The 19,673-nt window shown below is 45.7% G+C and overlaps 1 protein-coding gene across 4 annotated transcripts in view; it reads left to right on the top strand.

Annotated features, from left to right (window-relative positions):
* Positions 1 to 19,673, top strand: part of CIC (capicua transcriptional repressor) — a 463,331-nt gene that overhangs the window by 308,703 nt on the left and 134,955 nt on the right. For all 4 annotated transcript variants that reach the window (XM_078651325.1, XM_078651327.1, XM_078651324.1 and 1 more), the window contains exons 12-14: positions 4,455 to 4,684; positions 6,331 to 6,497; positions 11,469 to 11,653. In XM_078651325.1, coding sequence (XP_078507451.1) covers positions 4,455 to 4,684; positions 6,331 to 6,497; positions 11,469 to 11,653 — 582 coding nt within the window. The remainder of the gene's footprint in view (positions 1 to 4,454; positions 4,685 to 6,330; positions 6,498 to 11,468; positions 11,654 to 19,673) is intronic.

Genomic DNA, 19,673 nt, shown 5'->3' with positions numbered 1-19,673 from the left:
TGAGTGTGTACAACAAATGCTTAACACTACTCTGATAAAGCCTTACTGCTCGCCCACACTGCAACAAATGGAGAGTAAGGTGTTATCTACTTTTACCTCTGCCTACCTTTGGGGTTCTACTGGACTCTGTGCACACTATACCTCATTTCGGTATAGTATATACAGAGCCAGCTTCCTACAGACCTTACAAGTCTCATGGGGACACCTTTTGAACACCTCTAGTCCTGCAACTTACAGTTCTTTTTCAAGAAGGGGACGGGTGGGTTTTATCGTAGCCATATCTTCTCTAAGGCGTATCAGCGAGTTTCAAACTCATCATTCAGGAACCATTCATTCAGGTACTGAAGAGTAGAGTGGTCCTAAGAGCAAGTTGAAAGTTCTTATATAAGGTACTCTCACCTTTCCATTTTAACCAAACCATTGAGCTGCCATATTCTTTCCACATTCTGATTATGTAGGAGAAAGAGTGTTACCCACCTTCAGTGTTATTCCAGCACTCATGTTTTTACGCAATTTAACCGGCTATTTGTGGCTTTTACTAAGCCCTACAGATGTCACCCTATTTCTAAGGCAACTATTGCAAGGTGGATTGTAAAATGCATACATACTTGCTTAAGTCAAAGCTAAACGTGTACTCACTGCATCCCAGGGCTCAGTCAACATGTGAAACGGGAGCCACCCATGACTTTCCTAGGTAAAACTCTATTAGTTGATTTCTGCACTGCAGGTAGCTGGTCAACACTGCACACATTTCCGAAGCATTTGTTTGTTAGACATATAGCTTGTCAACAAGCTATAGTTGGCCAGACTGTGTTGGGGACCTTTTTTCATCTGCATCATCTAGCTGCTAGCCACCGCTGGGAGGAAATTGTTTTACAGTTGATGCAAACATGTGTATCTATAGCCACCCTTGTTACAAACGGAAATTTTTTATTAAACTGTAAGCGTGCGGTTCTCTAGATTCATATGTGCCCACCCTCCTTCCTAAAGGCTGGCAGTAATGGCACATAGTTTCCTAATTACACACTATTTTCCAAATTCAGTTTTAGGTCACATCAGTCGTACTCTACACTCTTTCACCCGCTGAGCAAATAACAATCTCGGGTGGAGATGGTACACATGCGCATTGTGTGCCCAAGGAGGAGTTGCGCAACATCCTTTGACTAGACATTTAGTTGAAGAACAAGCATTGGCAAAGCCAATAGGTCATGTTTATGCTAGATCTATTTGCTTTCTCAATGTTTTTTAGGCATCACCTAGGCAACGCTTGCAGTGTCTCTTCAAGACATGCTGCATTTCGATATGGACTTGGAACTCTGCCCAATCCTTGTCCATGTTTTTCATTGGCTTGTGTCATTGTCCTTTGTAAATGTTGGCTTGTGATTCGTTAATAGGTTTGTTAGTCTCTCCTTAGTGCCGCCTTTTCTCCATTTGTAACCGCACATGAGGACTTGCCCTTTTACTTGTCTTGTTACACAGTATGTTTTATTTGCAGTCTGTGAGCATTATTTTCCTTAATGATATTCTCCTACTGCAGACACGAAATGCTTTCCTGCAGCGGCGCCCGCTTTGCTTGCACCTTTTCATCTACTTCTTTTTTTTTTAAATGCAGCGCCGCACGCTTTAACTATATCGGCCGTGCGCATTAATTTTCCTCGCAACTTGCTCCTTTTCATCTGCATAATTTATTTATTTATTTTGCCAGCTTTAATTATAGCAACTGCGCCCCTTTGGTTCATTTTTTGGCAGCGTGGCACGCTTTTACTTTAGCGTTTGCACCCCTTTACTTTACTCGGAACTAGCTCCTTTTTATCTTTATTATTTTATTTGCAAGTACAGCATGCTTTCATTATAGGGGTCGCGTGCCCTTTGCCCCCCTTGGAAAGCCAATGGCGGCCGGACACCTAATTGGAGCATGAGCAGTTTAGACCACTCTGATATGGCGTTGTTCGCTGAAGAAAATACTGCAGGAATGAGAGACTCTGTCAGGCTTTACTGCAGATAAAATTTGTGATCTAGACAGATCTTACGTTTTCTAGATATTCGTGCAGGAGTTCCAGTACCGTATTCGAAGGCATCTCACGAAATAATACCACAGGGCCTTTATGACACTACAGAAGTGATGTCATTAAGGACACTGTTAATGTAAAACATCAGTATTCTAACTGTCCATGGTTCTGATGGTCCTTGTCTCCCACCTGTCAATGCTGCTCGGTAGTGCATATGTTTTTCCCCCAGAAGTGCCTAATTTCCCTAAAAGTTGGCTTGAGGGGCTTTGAAGTTTCTTGTCATGTAACAACCAAAGCGGCTGACTTTGGAACTGGTGAACCCTGTTCAAGTCTCTGCATTGGCTTAACATCCTATGATTCTGGACAAATCACTTAATCCCCCTTGCCTACAGAAAACAAACACTTGCAATGCAATAGGCCTTATTTAAGAGAGTTTGAGCTATTGCCATTGAAATTTACTGCCTTTTATTTATGTGTTTTGAAAACTTGCTAACAATGCGTAAGCACGCACTTTGTACTTATAGTTGGTGCCCCAGGACATGTTCCCACCGGAGAGGGCGTCGTCCCAAGCTAAGAACCTTGGGGTATTATGTGACGACGACCTCTCTTTTAGACCCCACATCATTGGGTTATCTGGGAAATGTTTCGGCATCCTGAAGATGCTCAGAAAGTTTCTTCCACTGCTCTCTTTGCAGTATAAAAAAATTACGGTCCAGGCGCTTGTAGGGTCACGACTCGACTATGCTAATGCGCTATACTCAGGATTGCCTAAATATCTGTTGGCCAGATTGCAAATAGTGCAGAATTCAGCGGCAAGAGCTATATTTGGCCTGCCACGGAGGGCAAGAGCCTCGGATCTGCTAAAAAGGCTGCATTGGCTGCCCATCGCCAAAAGAATTGTCTTTAAGATCCTTACCTTGGCATTTAAGGCCCTTCATTCAGTAGGCCCGAGCTATATTAGGAAGCGCATGGTTTTTTATGTGCCACGGAGGATGCTGCGGTCAGCTGAGTTGGCTAAAGCAAATGTACCGTCTATTAGACGTGCCCGGATGGGTGGACGGTCCTTCCAGTATTTGGCGGCTTGCCGCTGGAATGAGCTTCCTATCACTCTTCGTAGAGCCAATAGTCTCCTCTCTTTTAGAAAGGAGCTAAAGATTTGTCTCTTTGCTTCATAAATCTTATAACCGCTGCGAGCTGCTGTACTGTGTTTTTTTGGTTTTCAGGCCTCTTTGCCAAAGCGCCGGGACACCCTTCGGGGTAGCCGTGCGCTATAGAAGAGTTGGAACATAACATAACATTATGATAAGCAAGGCTGGCAGTAACTGCGCCAATCTTTTAAGCAAAACAAAATGCAATGGGGGAAACACAAGGGTGGTATGGGGAGGACGGTTGTAGCAGCAACAATGGCGGGGAAAGCAACACAGGGGAGGAGGAGGTGGGTGTACTGCAATAACTTAAAGCAGGAGGAGAGCGGTATAGGGAAAGGGAGTGTGAAGTAGGGAAGAATAAATAGTTCCTGAATCACAACACAAGCAGGGGATGTGCACTAATTAAGTCAAATCAGTTTGAGCTTGGTCCATGCTCCTCTGAAAGGAATGGAAGTGACGCTTGGCCTGCGCTGGTCAATTAATCAGGAAAGTAGAGTGACTACGAAGCCAAAAAATGTAGGGAATGGTGCGGGCTGTAAACCGGGAACCTTACAGAATATGTCTCGCAAGCGAGATCGCATGCACTGTCGCAGCCCTGACCTAAAACAGGTTGTAATGTCCAAGCGACAAGAAGTTAGAAAAAACTTCCCTTTGAACTGTTTAGAAACATACCATCACTAATGCATATCACATCCATCCAACCAATATCACCAGCGAGTGTCACGGAAACCAAAAGCTAATATAGATATGTTTTATTCAATGGATCCTTTGTCAAATATAAAAACCTTTGAAAACATAATGTATTTATGTTTATAAACAATCCAAGGGGAAGTTTTTTCTGATGTATTGTCACTTTGGCGTCCTGTCCCTTTGGTTAGGAGGACCCCTCTCTTATTTTGAGATGTAATGTCCAAGCCCAATACTTGGTGGCGGGACTATACAAAGCAAGTGAATCTACAGCACTACATAGTATGAACAGATACCTATAGGGTAAGTACCATTTTCCTTCTCTCTCAATTGTCAACAACCTATCTGTCTTGTTTTCTGTCTCTCTACTTCAGTCCTTTCTTTTTCCCTATAACCCCCTTTCCCTGTCAGGCTTTTTTTGTTTCTGTATTTCTTATTTCTGTATTGTTTTTTGTTTTAATCACCCTCTGTGTAATTTTCAATGCCACTTTCTTTATTGTGGACTTGATTTGTATACCTACTATACCACACTGCCTGGGGTCCCCTGTTGACATACTCTGGGCTGACGAGTTGGTGTGTTTGATGCCTGTTTGCTGCTGCTGTCTTCCAGCTCAGTCCTTGTCACCGGCCCCCTCACCAGGCGGCTCTGCTCACCTCTTGTCAAGTCAGGTGCTGCAGCCTCCGGGACTCCTCTCCACAACAGCCCAGCTGCCAAACAAGATGCTGATCCCAATGGCTCCCCCGCAGGTGGCTGTGCGGACTGGTGCCCCCACCCAGCTGCCTCTTGTGTCGCCCTCCTTCCAGGTGCCAGTGCAGAATGGGACACAGTCGGCCAGCAAGGTGAGCACGTGCAGGGATGGGGGTATGTGTGCTCTTTGCGATCGGGGAGGGCCTTGCGAGGGGTGAATCAGAGAGTTGATTGAGAAATCTAAAGGAAGCTCATTTCAGTCATCTTGGTTCTTTGAGGAATGGAATGGTTCGTGGGGCGTGAAGCTGGTTGCACGGGTCTTGAGGATGTATGCAGTGGGGGGCTGTGGTGATCAGGGAGGGATTCAGGGTAATGTTAACACTGGAAGTGGACAGTAAAGTGAGCCTTCAAGGCACATATGTTTAGTCCAAGTTGTTAGCCTTGTAAGTGGAAGCCAATAAGGAGCAGAAATGTTACAATTCAGTTGGTGGCAAAGGAAGATGATGGACATTACTAAAAAAAAAAAGAGTTGCGCTCTTCCCATATATTAGATGTTTACATTTGGAGTGTGTGTGTTCTCTGTGAGTTTGACTTTTAAACAGACTGAAAGCCCAGACCTGGCACTCATTAGTTTGGCTCCAGTGAGAAGCTGAATGTGGTGCACCGGAGGCGTGGATGGGTTGTGACTTGACACTGGCAGGTCAGGGAGGGCTGTGGTGGGCCTCACATACCTTTATATTTGGGACAGAAGTCCCTTTTATTGCTTCAAAATGTTGTTTAGTGGGGCTCTAAATTTCTTGCAGTGCTGTTCGTCATCAGAGCTAGGATGTTCCCAAAGGGAGTCCTCCAAAGTGAGCTCCGAACCTGAGCATAATCGGTTGTTGGGACAGAAAGTCTCTCAATAGAATAACAAGCTGTGCCGTCACGCTCTGTAACCCTTCTCTTGACTGTACTGTTACTCTTCAGTGATCGTGGCAGTGATGCAGATCCTCTGAAGATGCTGGTTGTCTCAGTTTTCTGCATCATCAGCACTATGTACAGATGACTGGGACACCCTTCATGAGTGAGGCTAGCTACTGCTCCTGTGGCCCAGATGTGCTGTGACTGGGGAGGATGCAAACAGTGTCTTAGATCTGCGGCAGGCGGCTTCTAACCAGTGTGCCAATATAGTGTGTAGTGTTTACTGTTTCACATCACCTTACCCCTACCACACCCCAGATTAACCTTGACTGCTTATAGTTGCTAGCCTAAGGGAGCCAGGTGCCCAAAGGGGAGACCTGGCCTTCCAGTTAGTGTGTATTCGTGTTGGTGGCCATAGGCATTAGTGCACCCTCATTATACTGCCTCAGGAATCTTGGAAAGGTTTTACAATTAGCCCTCAATGAACCACACTGGTATGTCTTTCATACTTGACCGGCACACAATAACGGTCAATGTGGTGGACTCACTGGGCCTTTTTAAGGGAGCCTGTCCACATGAGCACCGGTGAACTGTCTGCACCTCTGACCTTCCTAAGTGCTCTCACCACTAACAGCACTCTGCGTAGGTTGAATGACCAATAGCCACCCTTGCTCAGATTGGGGGCCACTTTGGGTACCTCTAGTCAGTCATCAGAGCACAGCTTTAATGACCAAGTCAAGCTCACTGGAGAAACACTTTACAGGGCAGTATGGCACAGCGTTAACAAGTTTTACAGGGGAATTGCTCCCAACACAGGTATTTAACTTTTGCACCTCTTCTTAAACTACTCTCACTGCTCCCCTTCCCATCACCTTACTGCTCTCTTCTTGTTTTGTAGATCATTCAGATCACCCCAATGCCTGTGGTGCGTCCACAGGTTACCTCCCAGAATGCTTTGGTGTCCTCTACCAGCGCACACCTGCAAGGTACCATCCCTGTCACCATGGCAACAGCAGTGATGGCCTCCTCACAACCACAGAAGATGATCCTGCCGCCTTCCACCAGGTAGCTTTGCTTGCGCTCTACTGGTCCCCGTGCAGAAAGAACGTAGAGATGGTGGGATGAGACCGGTGGGAGCTTGTTGGACCTCTTCTAGTGCCATACGGTGTACAGACCCAGCTGTGTAGTGACCAGATCCAAACAGTGCCCAAAAGCTGTTTCTAAGTGTTGTAGTGAGATTCTTTCATGGGATTCCTGTATAATTGTGACCAGAACTTTACAGTGTTTCTCATTTCAGAGCCATGTTTAGATTGTGTTTCATGAGCTCTGTGCATGCAACGTTTGCTTTGGGATGCTTGCAAGCTCCTGATTTACACGTGTGCTACACACGTATACATTTTATCTCATGCACACACATAGGCAAACAGAAACAAGAAAAATGCAGGCTAAGTATCTTCAGTAGGTTATGTATCAATCTATATCTGTCAAATCTAGATCTACGGCAGTGCAAGCTAAGTTACAGAAACCTGGCCCTTGTGCTGTGTTAATCTGTGCAGCGAGTAGCCCATTCGATCCTTTGGTAGAGAGCGGGCTAGCTGTTATAGAAATCTATAATACATTTTAAGTACTGTCAGTCCCACTGGAGTCTTCTCCATTCTTGGGCCTCATCTGGTCACTAGGTGAAGTGCACAACCTTTCCAGGATTCTCAGTCAACGCAAACCTGTCTGGGTGGCACATAGTTCAGTGTTGTGTTTTTTTCTGGGTTGAGGACCAGAGCCTACAAGAATGTGTACAATTTTGGTTAAGTACAGAGTTCATTTTTTCTTGAGCTTAATTTTTTCAAAGATAAATTAAGAGAACAGACCTCATAAACATGCTTATTGATCTATCCAGCAATTATGTATTACATTCATAAACCACGTTACATCGATATACTATGTTCAAACCCATAGTAATCCAGTGTTCGTGCATATGTTCTGAACATCAGTATAACTATAAGGTTAGGAAATTTCTCAACTGTTAAAATGTTATAGAACTGCATCAATATGTCATTAAATCAGAAAATGTCATGGTTTTTGGAGACTTTTTAGTACAGCATGTGGGCAATTGTACAATCAATGATTTACAGGCTTGTGAGGAAATGGGGTGTATTATATGGTGTGGTTGAGCAAGCTCACCTTGTAATACACTTTCTAAGCCCTTTAGGACCCTTAGGTTTCCTCTGTCAAACTTTAGCTCAATCCTGGGTTCTGTGGCACTGAGCAGCAAGTCTCACGCGGAGCTACAGGTAAAAATCATTTAAATGCCACCAAAACAATTGAAGAAGGAATTGACATGACACTCAACAAATCTGACACCAATTTATAAAAATAGATTATATTTTTATACGAATTTGGATACTAGAACGAAAAAGGTTTCAGAGATCTAGATTTTACAAGCAATGATAAATCAAGCAATTTCACTCCACTGCGAATAATCATGGATAAAATCAACAAATTGGAGACCTTGAAACTTTTTCAAAGAAAACTTAGGTAAGTATCACTGTGGTCGGTTAGAAGTACTCGGGGCAACGAGCTCCGTAAGGGAGATAGTCAGGGGGACTAGTCAGGTGATCAAGAACAGTTACTTTCACAGAACATCCACTCTTTCTTCTTGTTCATGTGAATTTTATTCAGTCAATTAAGTTATTTTTTTCATAATTCTTCAGGTAAATTTACATTAATTTCCACATTTTATATTTCTTTTGTGCTCCAATGCTTTTCGAGCTGAACGCTCTTCATCAGGGAGAAGAATCTACAATGCGATCATAATCAAAATGCAGTAAGATACTAGGATGATTATGAACAAAATAAGTAAACAAGACTGAAATTCATACAAACTGAGTTTTGCTACTTCAAGGGTGATGCCCTTTCATACAGTACAATGTGCGTCCAATTGTGGTGACCCTTAGTGACCATACCGTGTACTGAGTAATGTGTTTAACTAATACGTGCTTTTCTCACGTGTTTTATTCACGTTGGAAGCACTTCGTGGGTGGCTGTATAAAGGAAAAAATTAAAAAATATGTATTCGCATGAATACCAGATTTGATATTCATTCAGACAATAAGGACATTCGGCCTTTCTATTGAGCTTATCGAAAAGTAATGGCCACGTCTATATGAGACATTATGGTGTTTCGAGTATCACAGAGCGGTTTGTTCTGCAATTAATAAAACCTCCCTCATATCTCTTGGGGAGTTCAGAACATTATCGCGCTCTTAAAAGCGCATAAGCTAAGTTTAAACTTACTATTATATTCGTGGTGTTCTGGACCGGTTCGCTAGGCTTCCAGGTTCGTCATGGTGTTCACGCATGCGTGGTGCGTTTGTAAACACGGATGACGGAATATCACAGGCAGGTTTTACCGCGATTGGTCGAACCTAGTGTAGGTCTGAATGAAACTAAAAAACGGACGATGTATGATGTGTGGCGGACATATTGTAATGGATATCGAAATCTACATTTAGTGGCATGTAACCTGAACATTCTGATAACATTAAAAATAAATAAATATAAATGAATAGATAGATACACTCGTTGTGGTGTATCGTTATTCAATGCCTAGTCAAATTTATATAGCATAACTAGAACAAAATGTGTCATAAATTTAACATAATAACTGGCACCTCGAACAATTCAGAGCAAAAAGGCGATGAGAAGCATACTCATCGCCTTTTTGCTCAGAATGCCTTTGCAAACCGGCGAATCCCCGGTTTGCAAAGGCACTGCAGGCTTGGGGACGAAGGTCTTCTGGATGCAACCACCACTTCAAGAGGTAAGTTGGGAAGTTAGGGGTTGATTAGGTACCGTTGGTTTGGGCACCCAAGGCCGTGGGGCGTCGGTTGCCTTTTGGGATCGGATCTTCTTACCAGCTCCTGGTCGCGGTTGGGGGGACCTTCTGGATTTAGGATGCAGGCGTCGGCTGGAGGCTAGTGGCAGGTCAGGGGTGACCGGATCTCGGTTCAGTATCGCCGGGGTGACCCCCTTATGGTGTTTGCCCACTCGAGCTCGGGCCGTGGACAGCAAGTGCTGAGTGGGGCGGATTTGCGGTGTCCGACCGGAGCCAGAGGTTGCAGTCTTTGTACTTGAAGGCAGGCAGGTCCTCCGGGGTTTTCGAGGCTGCAGGACACACCAGGATTTCAAAGCAGCAGCTTTGAGGGGGAGGCAGGCCGGTAGGGCTGCGACCAAGTCAGTGGGCGTCTTCCTCTTGTTAGCTGCTGCACTGCTGTTCGGTCCTTCTTCTTCTTGTAGTTTCTTCTTGTCTGAGGAAGCATGGTTCATGTGTGCCCCTAAATAGTAGATTTCTGGGTGTTACAGGTAGGTAAAAGGCAGGGACCAATGGGTCCCTTCCCTGGGGTGGATACACCCCCTATTATACCACCCTCTAGTGGGAGGGGGCATGAGCCTGTCCCTGGTTGGCTGGATCCCCCCATCTGTAAGATTTGTGCTTCACTTCGCCTCCCTCACCTGAGGGGTGGAGTTGGCAGAGGTGAGCACACCTCTCTTCCTCACTTATTTTTTCTGCCTGTTCTCCCGCCCAAAGTGGGGTTCAGGACCAGTGGGGACCAGTTGCTGAAAGCAGCAATTGGCCAGGGGAAGCTCACAAAGGCGGCAAGCCTTTGAAGCGTCCCCTTCGTGAACCCTACCCATCCTGGGGGAGGAGACTTGGCACCTTGTCCCAGGATGTGCATTGTTTCAAGCCCCAGAGAGCAGCAGGCTCTCGACCCAGGGGCAGCAGGCTCTCGACCCAGGGGTCCAGAACCATGTCTGGTGGTGGCTCATGCACCTGTACCCTTCCCACTGGTATAGTGCACCCAGCAAGACGGGTGACTGGTCTATGCCAGGGCAGTGGGTTGTAGGCATGGCAAGATGTGTGCCATTTTGACTCTTCACTTTGTACTGCACCAAGACACGCAGCCTGCAAAGGCAGTTTGTGAGTGTCAGGGTCTCCAAGGGTGGCACAATAAGTGCTGCAGGCAGCCCTTAGAGGCCTTCCCTGGTCACAGTGCCCTTGGTACCTGTGGTACCATTTACCAGGGGCTGACCTGTGGCCAGAGATGCCAATTAGGTTATTTTTGGGAAATAACGCAGGCCCTGGGAACCTAATTGGCAGGGACCCAGAGCACATCAATTAAAAATTGCATCAGTATTCTGGCAACAAGGGTGCAACAGAAACCCAACTTCTCCCAGAGTGCATTAGGACAGCAAGCAGGCTAGATTGAATAAGACAAGGTTGCTAATGGCAGGGCTGGTTATAGCAGGGGTTAGTTGAAGAGATGGGGCTAGAGATGCGCAGGATGTGGCTGAGTTGCAGCCAGCAATGGTTAGGTAGAGGTGTGGAGGAATGTATAAGCTAGAGATTAGTTATGGCAGGGGCTCGATAGAGGGTCAGGATGAGGTAGAGATTCCGAGGATTGGGATGAGGCAGAGATTCCGAGGATTGGGATGAGGCTGGCTAGATATGGTATGGAATAGGGGTGCGAGGGGGGATTTGGTGAGGGTGGAGTGAGGTGGAGATGCTGGCTGGACCAGCTGTAGTATGCAGAGTGAATGAAGGTATTGAACACTTTTCCAGGTGTCAAAATATTTGAGGTCTAAAGTGCTCTTTCTGCGTTCCATATGAATATTGTGGATGCAGTAGGCTTTTTAGTTTAGGCCTTGAGTGAAATCAGTCTCAGTACCGATGAAAGGGTTCTACTGGACGTTTTGAGAAGTAACCAGGTTTTCTCTTGTCTGGTCTCCTTATGTTTCCCATTGTTTCTGTGTCCATCACATTTTTCACTGTCTACCATGATCACTGATCAAACACATTTGTGGTCTTGCATTCCTTTTCCCTTTCTGCATCTCTCCCTTCCTTTTTCCTCTCTTGGTTCTCATATCTGCCACTCATCCCTCACTGTCCATTACTCTACCTCCTCTGTCCCTCTACGTTCCTCCCCCTCTTATGTCTCCTTCCTCTACCTCGCTCTCATTTCTTGTCTTTTTCTTTTCCAGGATTACCTATGTCTCCTCAGCTGGGCAGCCGATTCCTTTGGTGACCAGTGGCTGCCAAACTCAGGCCAGCATTCCTGGGACCACAACAACATACGTCCAGTCCCCGCTGGGCCCAGCCCAGATGGCGTTGGGCTTCACGGCCATTGGGCCAAACGGACAGGGTATTGTTCAGCCGGTGTTGACAGGTGAGAGTGCACCTACCTACTCTGTAAGCCATACTTGACTCTTCCTACTCGTTCCCCTCCATTGAACGATGAAGAGCTGACTCCTCGGTAGCAGCAATAAATATATGGCTCCCTGGAGGATGAGGATCTAAACCCTCTGTGGCACTAATTCTGGGATCGATGCATGTTTCTTTTCCTCTTTCTCTCTTCATTGTGCGAGCCCGCTGCGGGACACTGACTGTAGGGGTAGTGACTGTCCAAATATCTGCAGAATCTGACGTCTGTTTGAAGCCCTGCGTGTCATGATCCCTTCAAGGGGGATGGAAGAGGAGTCGCACATGACAGGATGTTGTATAAAGGAATAACAAAGGATTGAAGATCATAATCAAACTGCATAAGTCAGTACTTCTGCAGGGATTTTAGTTCAAAGTAGTTTTGGACATAAAGGGTTGGTGGACAGTGTGTGCTGGTCTCCTGCTGTACATTCCAGCCATGAAGTGTTTAGAGAAGAAATGAATGTAGGAAGCTGGCTTTTTAGGTGGTAGGGCCACTGTAAGGTCACACCATGCAAAAGGTACTGACAACCCATATTGGTTTACTATTTGCGGTAGTGTTCGAGCAGCTCATGCTTATCAGAGGACAGTGTTAAGCATTTGTTGTACACACAGTCAGTAAATGAGACAGACACTGAAGAAGGAAATCTAGTCAGGGTCGCCTATCCAAGGCGGCAGAGGTTGTGAAACATCTTGCCTTGATATGCTAAATCACTAGTCATCCTGGTGTAGGAGATGTGAACACCATCCTCCAGAGCATGTGTGTTTCTGGCCTCTGAGGGCGTGGGTTGTCACCAACAGGGGGTCAGAAACTTGTCAGTGGTGGCAGTCAGGATGATACCAGTCAGCCAGCACACTAGAGAACTATTAGGTTTTCGGAGGTGCCTCTAAAGGTGCCCTTAAAGGTGCCCTCTGAGTGCATATCGCTATAAATCTGATCCTGACATCAGCATAGATTTGAGACGAGGTGTTTGATACTAAACACTGTTATTTTCAGTGTAGCCATTATGTAGCTGGGTAATTCCTAATGACCAGTGCCCAGAACATACCTTTAGCATGGCTGCCTGATCAGTTGTAATGCCTTAGTAATAATACTAAGCAAAACCAAAGGGGATGATGGACGGCGTGTTGAACATTGCAGCAAGACCCCCCCCCCCCCCCCCAGTCAACTGATCTGGGTTTAATTCATCATCATTCTTTAGATCACTCCGCCACCCCAGTTCAGACATGGCCATATGCAAATCAGTCTGATCCTGTGCCTCACAGGAACAGTCCAGCCCGAACTGCCAAGCCATGTCTTCCCTGGACCATAAACAAGCATCCTGGGACCGGTTTCGGACTCACAGCCCTCATCAGCCAGGCTAGCTTGAATCCAGTGGCAAAATGAGCAAGGGACCCACGTCTGGGCATACCCTGCCAACTTAGGGCGAACAAAGCAAAAAGCTATCCTGGCTGATAAGGCCTGAAAGCCCGAAACCGGTCCTAGGATGCTTGTTTCCAGTCCAGGGAGGACCTGGCCTGACCGGACCTACATACCTCAACGACCAACTCAGCTTCCACCCCCCCCCCCCCCCACCCGCAGCCTCCGCTCTGCCAGCCTCGCCACAGTTCCTTGTATCCGGAAAACCATCGCCGGCAGCAGATCCTTCTCCTACCTCGCCGCCAAGACCTGGAACGCTCTCCCTACCAGCCTACGACAGACCCAGGACCTGCTGGCCTTCAGAGGACTCCTCAAGACCTGGCTCTTGGATCAGTAGCAGCCCCCCCAGCGCCTTGAGACCCTCACGGGTATGTAGCGCGCTTTAGAAATGCAGTGATTGATCGACGCGGACGCCATCTTGGGGGAAGAGGTTAGCGGTCCAGTTGGCCGATACTCCAGGGCAAAACAGCATAAAACTACAATGGTGGCCGGACGCGCGCAGCGCAAAGGCAAGCCCGTCTGCGCCCAACCGGGACCAGGGGCCAAGACCCCTGCAAAAAAAAAGACCAGACTAAGATACTCCATAGAAGACCTAGAGAAATATAATCCTTACAAAGAGGGAAACTGCTGTGACATGAAGTGGGATTTCACAGTAGGCAAGCCAGCAAACAGCTATTGCAAATGCTGTAAACGCAGATGGCTAACCCCCCATACCATAGGAACTTCAGACAATACACTAAGAAAATCGTTAATAAACCAGAAGTGGGAATGTGGACTAATTAATAGTAGATCCCTACCGAAACACACTACGGAGCTACGTATATTATTAGAGGACACTAAATTAGATACCCTATTCATAACGGAAAGCTGGCTCAAAGAGCACTCCTCTGCTGACATAGTTATGGCAGTTCCACCAGGCTACGAACTGCATAGACTAGACAGGGTGGGAAAAACAGGAGGAGGACTAGCTATTATTGTAAAGGTGGAACACAAGTGTATAACAGAAAAATTTAACCTGGAGGACTGTGAATGTCTACAATTTGCAATACAACTGTCCCCAACCTTTACGCTCTCAGGTCTATTAATCTATCGACCACCAGGCCCCCTAGGGGCTTTTTTGGAAGAAGTCTCCAATGCTATGGCTAATCTACTTTAAAAAAAAAAGACTCATATCATAATACTTGGAGATTTGAATCTTCATATGGAGGATAAAAGCAACCCAAACACAATAAGACTACTATCAGATCTAGAGAGCCTACACTTGGCTCAACTGATAAAAACAGCTACACACATTAAAAACCACATCTTGGACATAGTAATCTTCAATATCCCTAATTTAATGATTGCCTCCCCCGTTCCTGTGCCTTGGCCAGACCACTATTTTGTACCTTTCAGATTACAAAAGGCTGGAAACGAACACAGAAATATTACACAGAATAATGAGGTGCTGAAAAGGCGCGTTATTTGGGCCCGATGTTGTGGAGGGATGTGTGGGTGAGTAGCTTGAAGGTTACCCTCTTCTCGATGGGGAGCCAGTGGAGGTCTCATAGGTGCTGGGTCATGTGCTCATGTCGTGGGGTTCTGAGGATGAGTCTGGCTACGGTGTTCTGGATGGTTTGGAGCTTGTGTAGCAGGGTTTTGTTGATTCCGGCGTAGAGGGCGTTCCCGTAGTCCAGTCTGCTTGTTACGAGTGCGTGGGTGTTGTCAACATCAGAGAAGCATGTAGAATTAGAAATTTGTAAAACCCAGAAATATATCTTCACCCATGGCCCACCGCGTAGAGCGTTTGTACTAAAGGGTTGTGCTCAGGGAGGAGGAAGTGGGTAGGGGGTAGGAGAGGGGGTGAATCAGGGAAAGGCCATAGTTTGTGTACTGCTGTGATTACTTACTGGTAATAGCAATAATCTGAATTATTCTCTTGCCATGATAAATCAGATATTGAGGCTCCTGTGTCTCCATTCACAATCCCTTCCTAACATTAGAAACACCCCCGTCCATCTCACTTCCTGTTCCGTACCAAGCCCACACACCGTACCGTTAGACTGACTATAGGACCGGTGGACGGGCCCGATTCATCACAATCAGAAAAGGACTCTGAGTAATGCTATTACCGATAAGTAAATGCAGCATTAACTCCGGCGCTGGGATAAGATCAATTCAGACAAATGAGGGGATATTCTGACAGAAGCAGCACAGCCACAATCAGAAACACCAGGGTCAGTAGAAGACGTCTACTCTCAATGGGAATCCTGGATCACAGAATCATTAGATATAATAGCACCCAAGACCATGCGCAAACATTAGAATAGACCTAGAGGAGAGGGATGGTTTAACCCCCTATTACTGGAACAAAAAAAGGAATGTAAAAAGATCGAAAGAGAGTGGAGAAAGTTTTATGATCCCAAACTTAAAACAAAATACAATGCGGCAATTAGAAAGTACCACGACAACATCAAGATGAACCAAGCAAAGTTCTTTGAAGAGAAAATCAGGGAGGCACAGAACTCTACTAGAGAACTGTTTGCAATAATCAAGTCTTTGACCACCACTTCCCACGACAGCGGCCCTCCCGAATCATCAGAGGATAGGTGCAATACCCTAGCCTAATACTTCCTCTGGAAGGTGACAGACATTTACAGTAGTTTCGAATCAAATAATGCTCACCGATCAGAGAAGTAAGAAGAACACGTAGGGGCAACCCCACAACAAGTCATTTCGAACTTCCCCAACATGGAACAAAAAGACATTGAATCACTATTAGACACAGTGAAGTCGGGATCACCTTTGGATCCAGCACCACCCTATATCCTCAAAGCCGTATCACCAAATGTGGCACCCACTCTTGGAAAGATTATGAGTCAATCTCTGGATACTGGTATAGTCCCTAGGGCATGGAAACACGCTGTGATAAAACCCTTACTAAAAAAAGCTAATGCAGACCAATCACTTCCAGAAAATTACAGACCTATCTCCTTACTTCCTTTTGCAGGTAAGCTACTGGAAAAACATGTCAACAAGAACCTGACAGATTTCCTAGAAACCAACCACTGCCTCCACCCCTCACAGATGGGTTTCAGGACGCAACACACCACCGAATCCGCTCTGTTGGTGGTGGTTGAAGAGCTAAGACAGTCATTAGACACAGGAAAACCGGCGGCACTGCTCCTATTAGACCTAAGTGCAGCCTTCGACACGGTTAATCATCGCATATTGTGTAGAAGGCTGTCGGATAAAGGAGTAAAAGGGGTAGCACTCAAGTGGCTAACCTCATTCCTAGACGGACGCTCATTTCAAGTACAGGAAAATAATATCTGTTCCAAAACCATGTCGCTTAAGTGTGGAGTTCCTCAGGGCTCATCCCTGAGCCCTACACTCTTTAATGTTTATGTGGAGCATCTTGCCAAGATTGGACAGGAATTCAACATCGCCATGACCTCGTATGCTGACTACACGCAGCTGGTCATCTCCCTGGATACAAAAACATCAGGGATGGGGAGAGGCTATCCTCATGCCTGATTAAAGTCAAGGAATGGATGACAGCAAGCTGTTTAAAGTTAAATGGTGGAAAAACAGAGCTGCTACTTATAGGAAATAAGGCAATACCAAGACCCATAATAAACTGGCAAGCCTGTCTGGACCAACCATCCATCCCAGCAGATACAGTGAAAAAGGATTCTGGCTAGACACAAATCTATCCATGATCACACAAGCCAATAAAGTCCTGGCAATCTGCTTCAGGCTTCTCAGAAGCCTACGGAAAATTCTAGACAGAATTATAAATAGATATTTAGTGGTAGTGTTTCTCTAACAGAGAAAGCGTCCGCACATCCAGTTAATACAGCTCTCAAAGCATATCTACGTGTAATGTCAAATATATAAGTATAATTCTATGAGGTGCACAGTTGTCCTGTTATACACCCACCACCAGGGGTGTTAAACTAGCAAAGAATGCTAATATCAAGAACCTAGGAAAACAGGTTTATCAGGCACTCTCAAAATTATTAAGTATTTCAAACGATTGTCGTCGTCATTCTCAAGTTCTAAGGGCAATAAAACAAGTTATTCATTTGACAATTATGCTTAAATTTTAGTAAATATAGAGTTCATATCCAAAAAGTAGATTTCCAAAATACGGATCCAAACAAGATGTTAGTCTTCAAATTCTTTATTTCATATACATTAAAAGTTTTTTTCCAGCTCACACCGCCGACACGTGTTTCGTCTCATAGAGACTTTTTCAAGGCAAAGGATGTTATGAGGGGGTGTTATTAAACACGAGTCTGGTCTCACAGTGTAGGTATGGATAAAGTCAAGAGTCACGCAATCAATATGTGTCCGCATGGAATATTCCAGGGGGAAGCGATCTTTAAAATCCTGGTCGCTTATGAAATAGTGAACCAACCTCAACGCGGCAAGACTTCTTTAATAACTAAGAACACTATTCCAACCGTTGATTGCGATATTGGACTACACGTCATGCTCTATTTATAAATCGGGTTAAGCGACCAGGATTTTAAAGATCGCTTCCCCCTGGAATATTCCATGCGGACACATATTGATTGCGTGACTCTTGACTTTATCCATACCTACACTGTGAGACCAGACTCGTGTTTAATAACACCCCCTCATAACATCCTTTGCCTTGAAAAAGTCTCTATGAGACGAAACACGTGTCGGCGGTGTGAGCTGGAAAAAAACTTTTAATGTATATGAAATAAAGAATTTGAAGACTAACATCTTGTTTGGATCCGTATTTTGGAAATCTACTTTTTGGATATGAACTCTATATTTACTAAAATTTAAGCATAATTGTCAAATGAATAACTTGTTTTATTGCCCTTAGAACTTGAGAATGACGACGTCAATCGTTTGAAATACTTAATAATTTTGAGAGTGCCTGATAAACCTGTTTTCCTAGGTTCTGGAAAATTCTAGACAGAGTACCCTCTCATCTAAGGAAGACGGTGATCCACGCGCTGGTCACCTCGCGACTGGATTACGGAAATTCACTCTTCCTAGGGACACCCAAATATGTCATCCAGAAACTGCAGATGGCCCAAAATGCAGCTGCAAGATTGCTGTGCAACATCCCGCTGCGGGAATCAACGAAAAAGCATCTGAGGAAACTCCACTGGCTTCCAGTAGAAGCTAGAATAAAATGTAAAACCTTAGTCATTGTCCACAGAGCACGACACAGGAAAGGCCCCAAAAAAATAAGAAACCTAATTTCGTCCTACATCCCAAAGAGACAACTGCGCTCCAGCGCAAAAGAGAGGCTAGTTGAAACTAGGATACGTAGGGAAAAATGGGGCAGGTAGATCCTTTTCCCACCTGGCCCCTAAACTATGGAATTCTCTCCCACTGGAATTGAGGCTAATAGAGGAGGAGACACAATTCCGAAAAAAGATAAAAACATGGCTGTTCATGCAATACCCTTAGGTATTACTGCCTAATTCAGTATCTGGTTGCGCAGCGCTGGGAAGCCCAAGGGCAGCCATGCGCTCTATAAATCCGTCATTCATTCATTCATTGATTTCGGGCTGGACTGTTCCCATTGGGCGCAGGATAAAGACTGATTTGCATATGGCTGGGTCAAAACTGGAATGGTATGGTGAGCAAAAAAACTATGGATTTAGACCCAGATCTCTGTACTGGGGTGAATGTATGACATTGTTCTGCATTCTGTTCATCAATTGATGTTTTTGCTTTTGCCACCTCGAGTGGGACGGGAATGCCCAGATGTGGGTCCCGTGCTCTCCATGCCACTGGAGTCAAGCTATCCTGGCTGATTGTCGACTCCATTGTCAGATTGTTTTTTATCCCCTTCGGGTTCGGATGTGTGTTGCTGCGCTGGGGTTCGGCACAGTTTCTGAGTTCCCTTTTACGCACGATCAACTACCTTCGAAGGTATTGTTATCGATCACAGTTCTCCATTCATCGCGTATCGTCTCACCTCGAAAAATCTTCAATCGGAAAACTCTTGGTGGGCCGTCTGGCCTACCCCCGCCGACCGCACTAACAGTCAATGGAACGGACTCCCTTCAAGTGCTGCCCAAGTGTCGTGCTAAATTTCCACGCACCGTCTTGCACGAAGTGTGCAACCTTTGCCTGTCCCCGGAACACAACAAGAAAGACTGCGACGTGTGTCGATCGAAAAAGACACTTCTTGACCGTCGGGCTAGACGCGACGAGATGCAACACCAGAGTGGCTTTGCACTGGACATCTTCGGGGAAGATTCTGACACAGAACAGCATACTCAAGGAGCTGAAGAGGAAGAACATTTCTTGGTGGCCGAAGTCGCCTGCGACATGAAAGAAGAGGAACAAGTTACTCCGGGTCAATGTACCATCAGTAAAGACACCCCTTTGCTCCCTCAACAACCAAAGACAAACGCTCAGGTCCCTCCTCTGCCTTCGGGCCAAGGTCTGCACAGACAAAAGGTTTCCGATGCTCCGCCCAGCTCCAAAACATAGAGAACCCTTCCGGCTCGGGCTGAAGCCGGCCCCACTCCGGTCGCGAAAAAACACCTTTGGCACCGAAACCCAAATCTAAACATGTGACTATCAA

Source organism: Lissotriton helveticus, chromosome 7 (genome assembly GCF_964261635.1).
Source record: "Lissotriton helveticus chromosome 7, aLisHel1.1, whole genome shotgun sequence".
NCBI lineage: Eukaryota > Metazoa > Chordata > Amphibia > Caudata > Salamandridae > Lissotriton > Lissotriton helveticus.
Note: the sequence above shows the minus strand (reverse complement) of the source record. Positions and strands in the feature narration are given on the sequence as shown.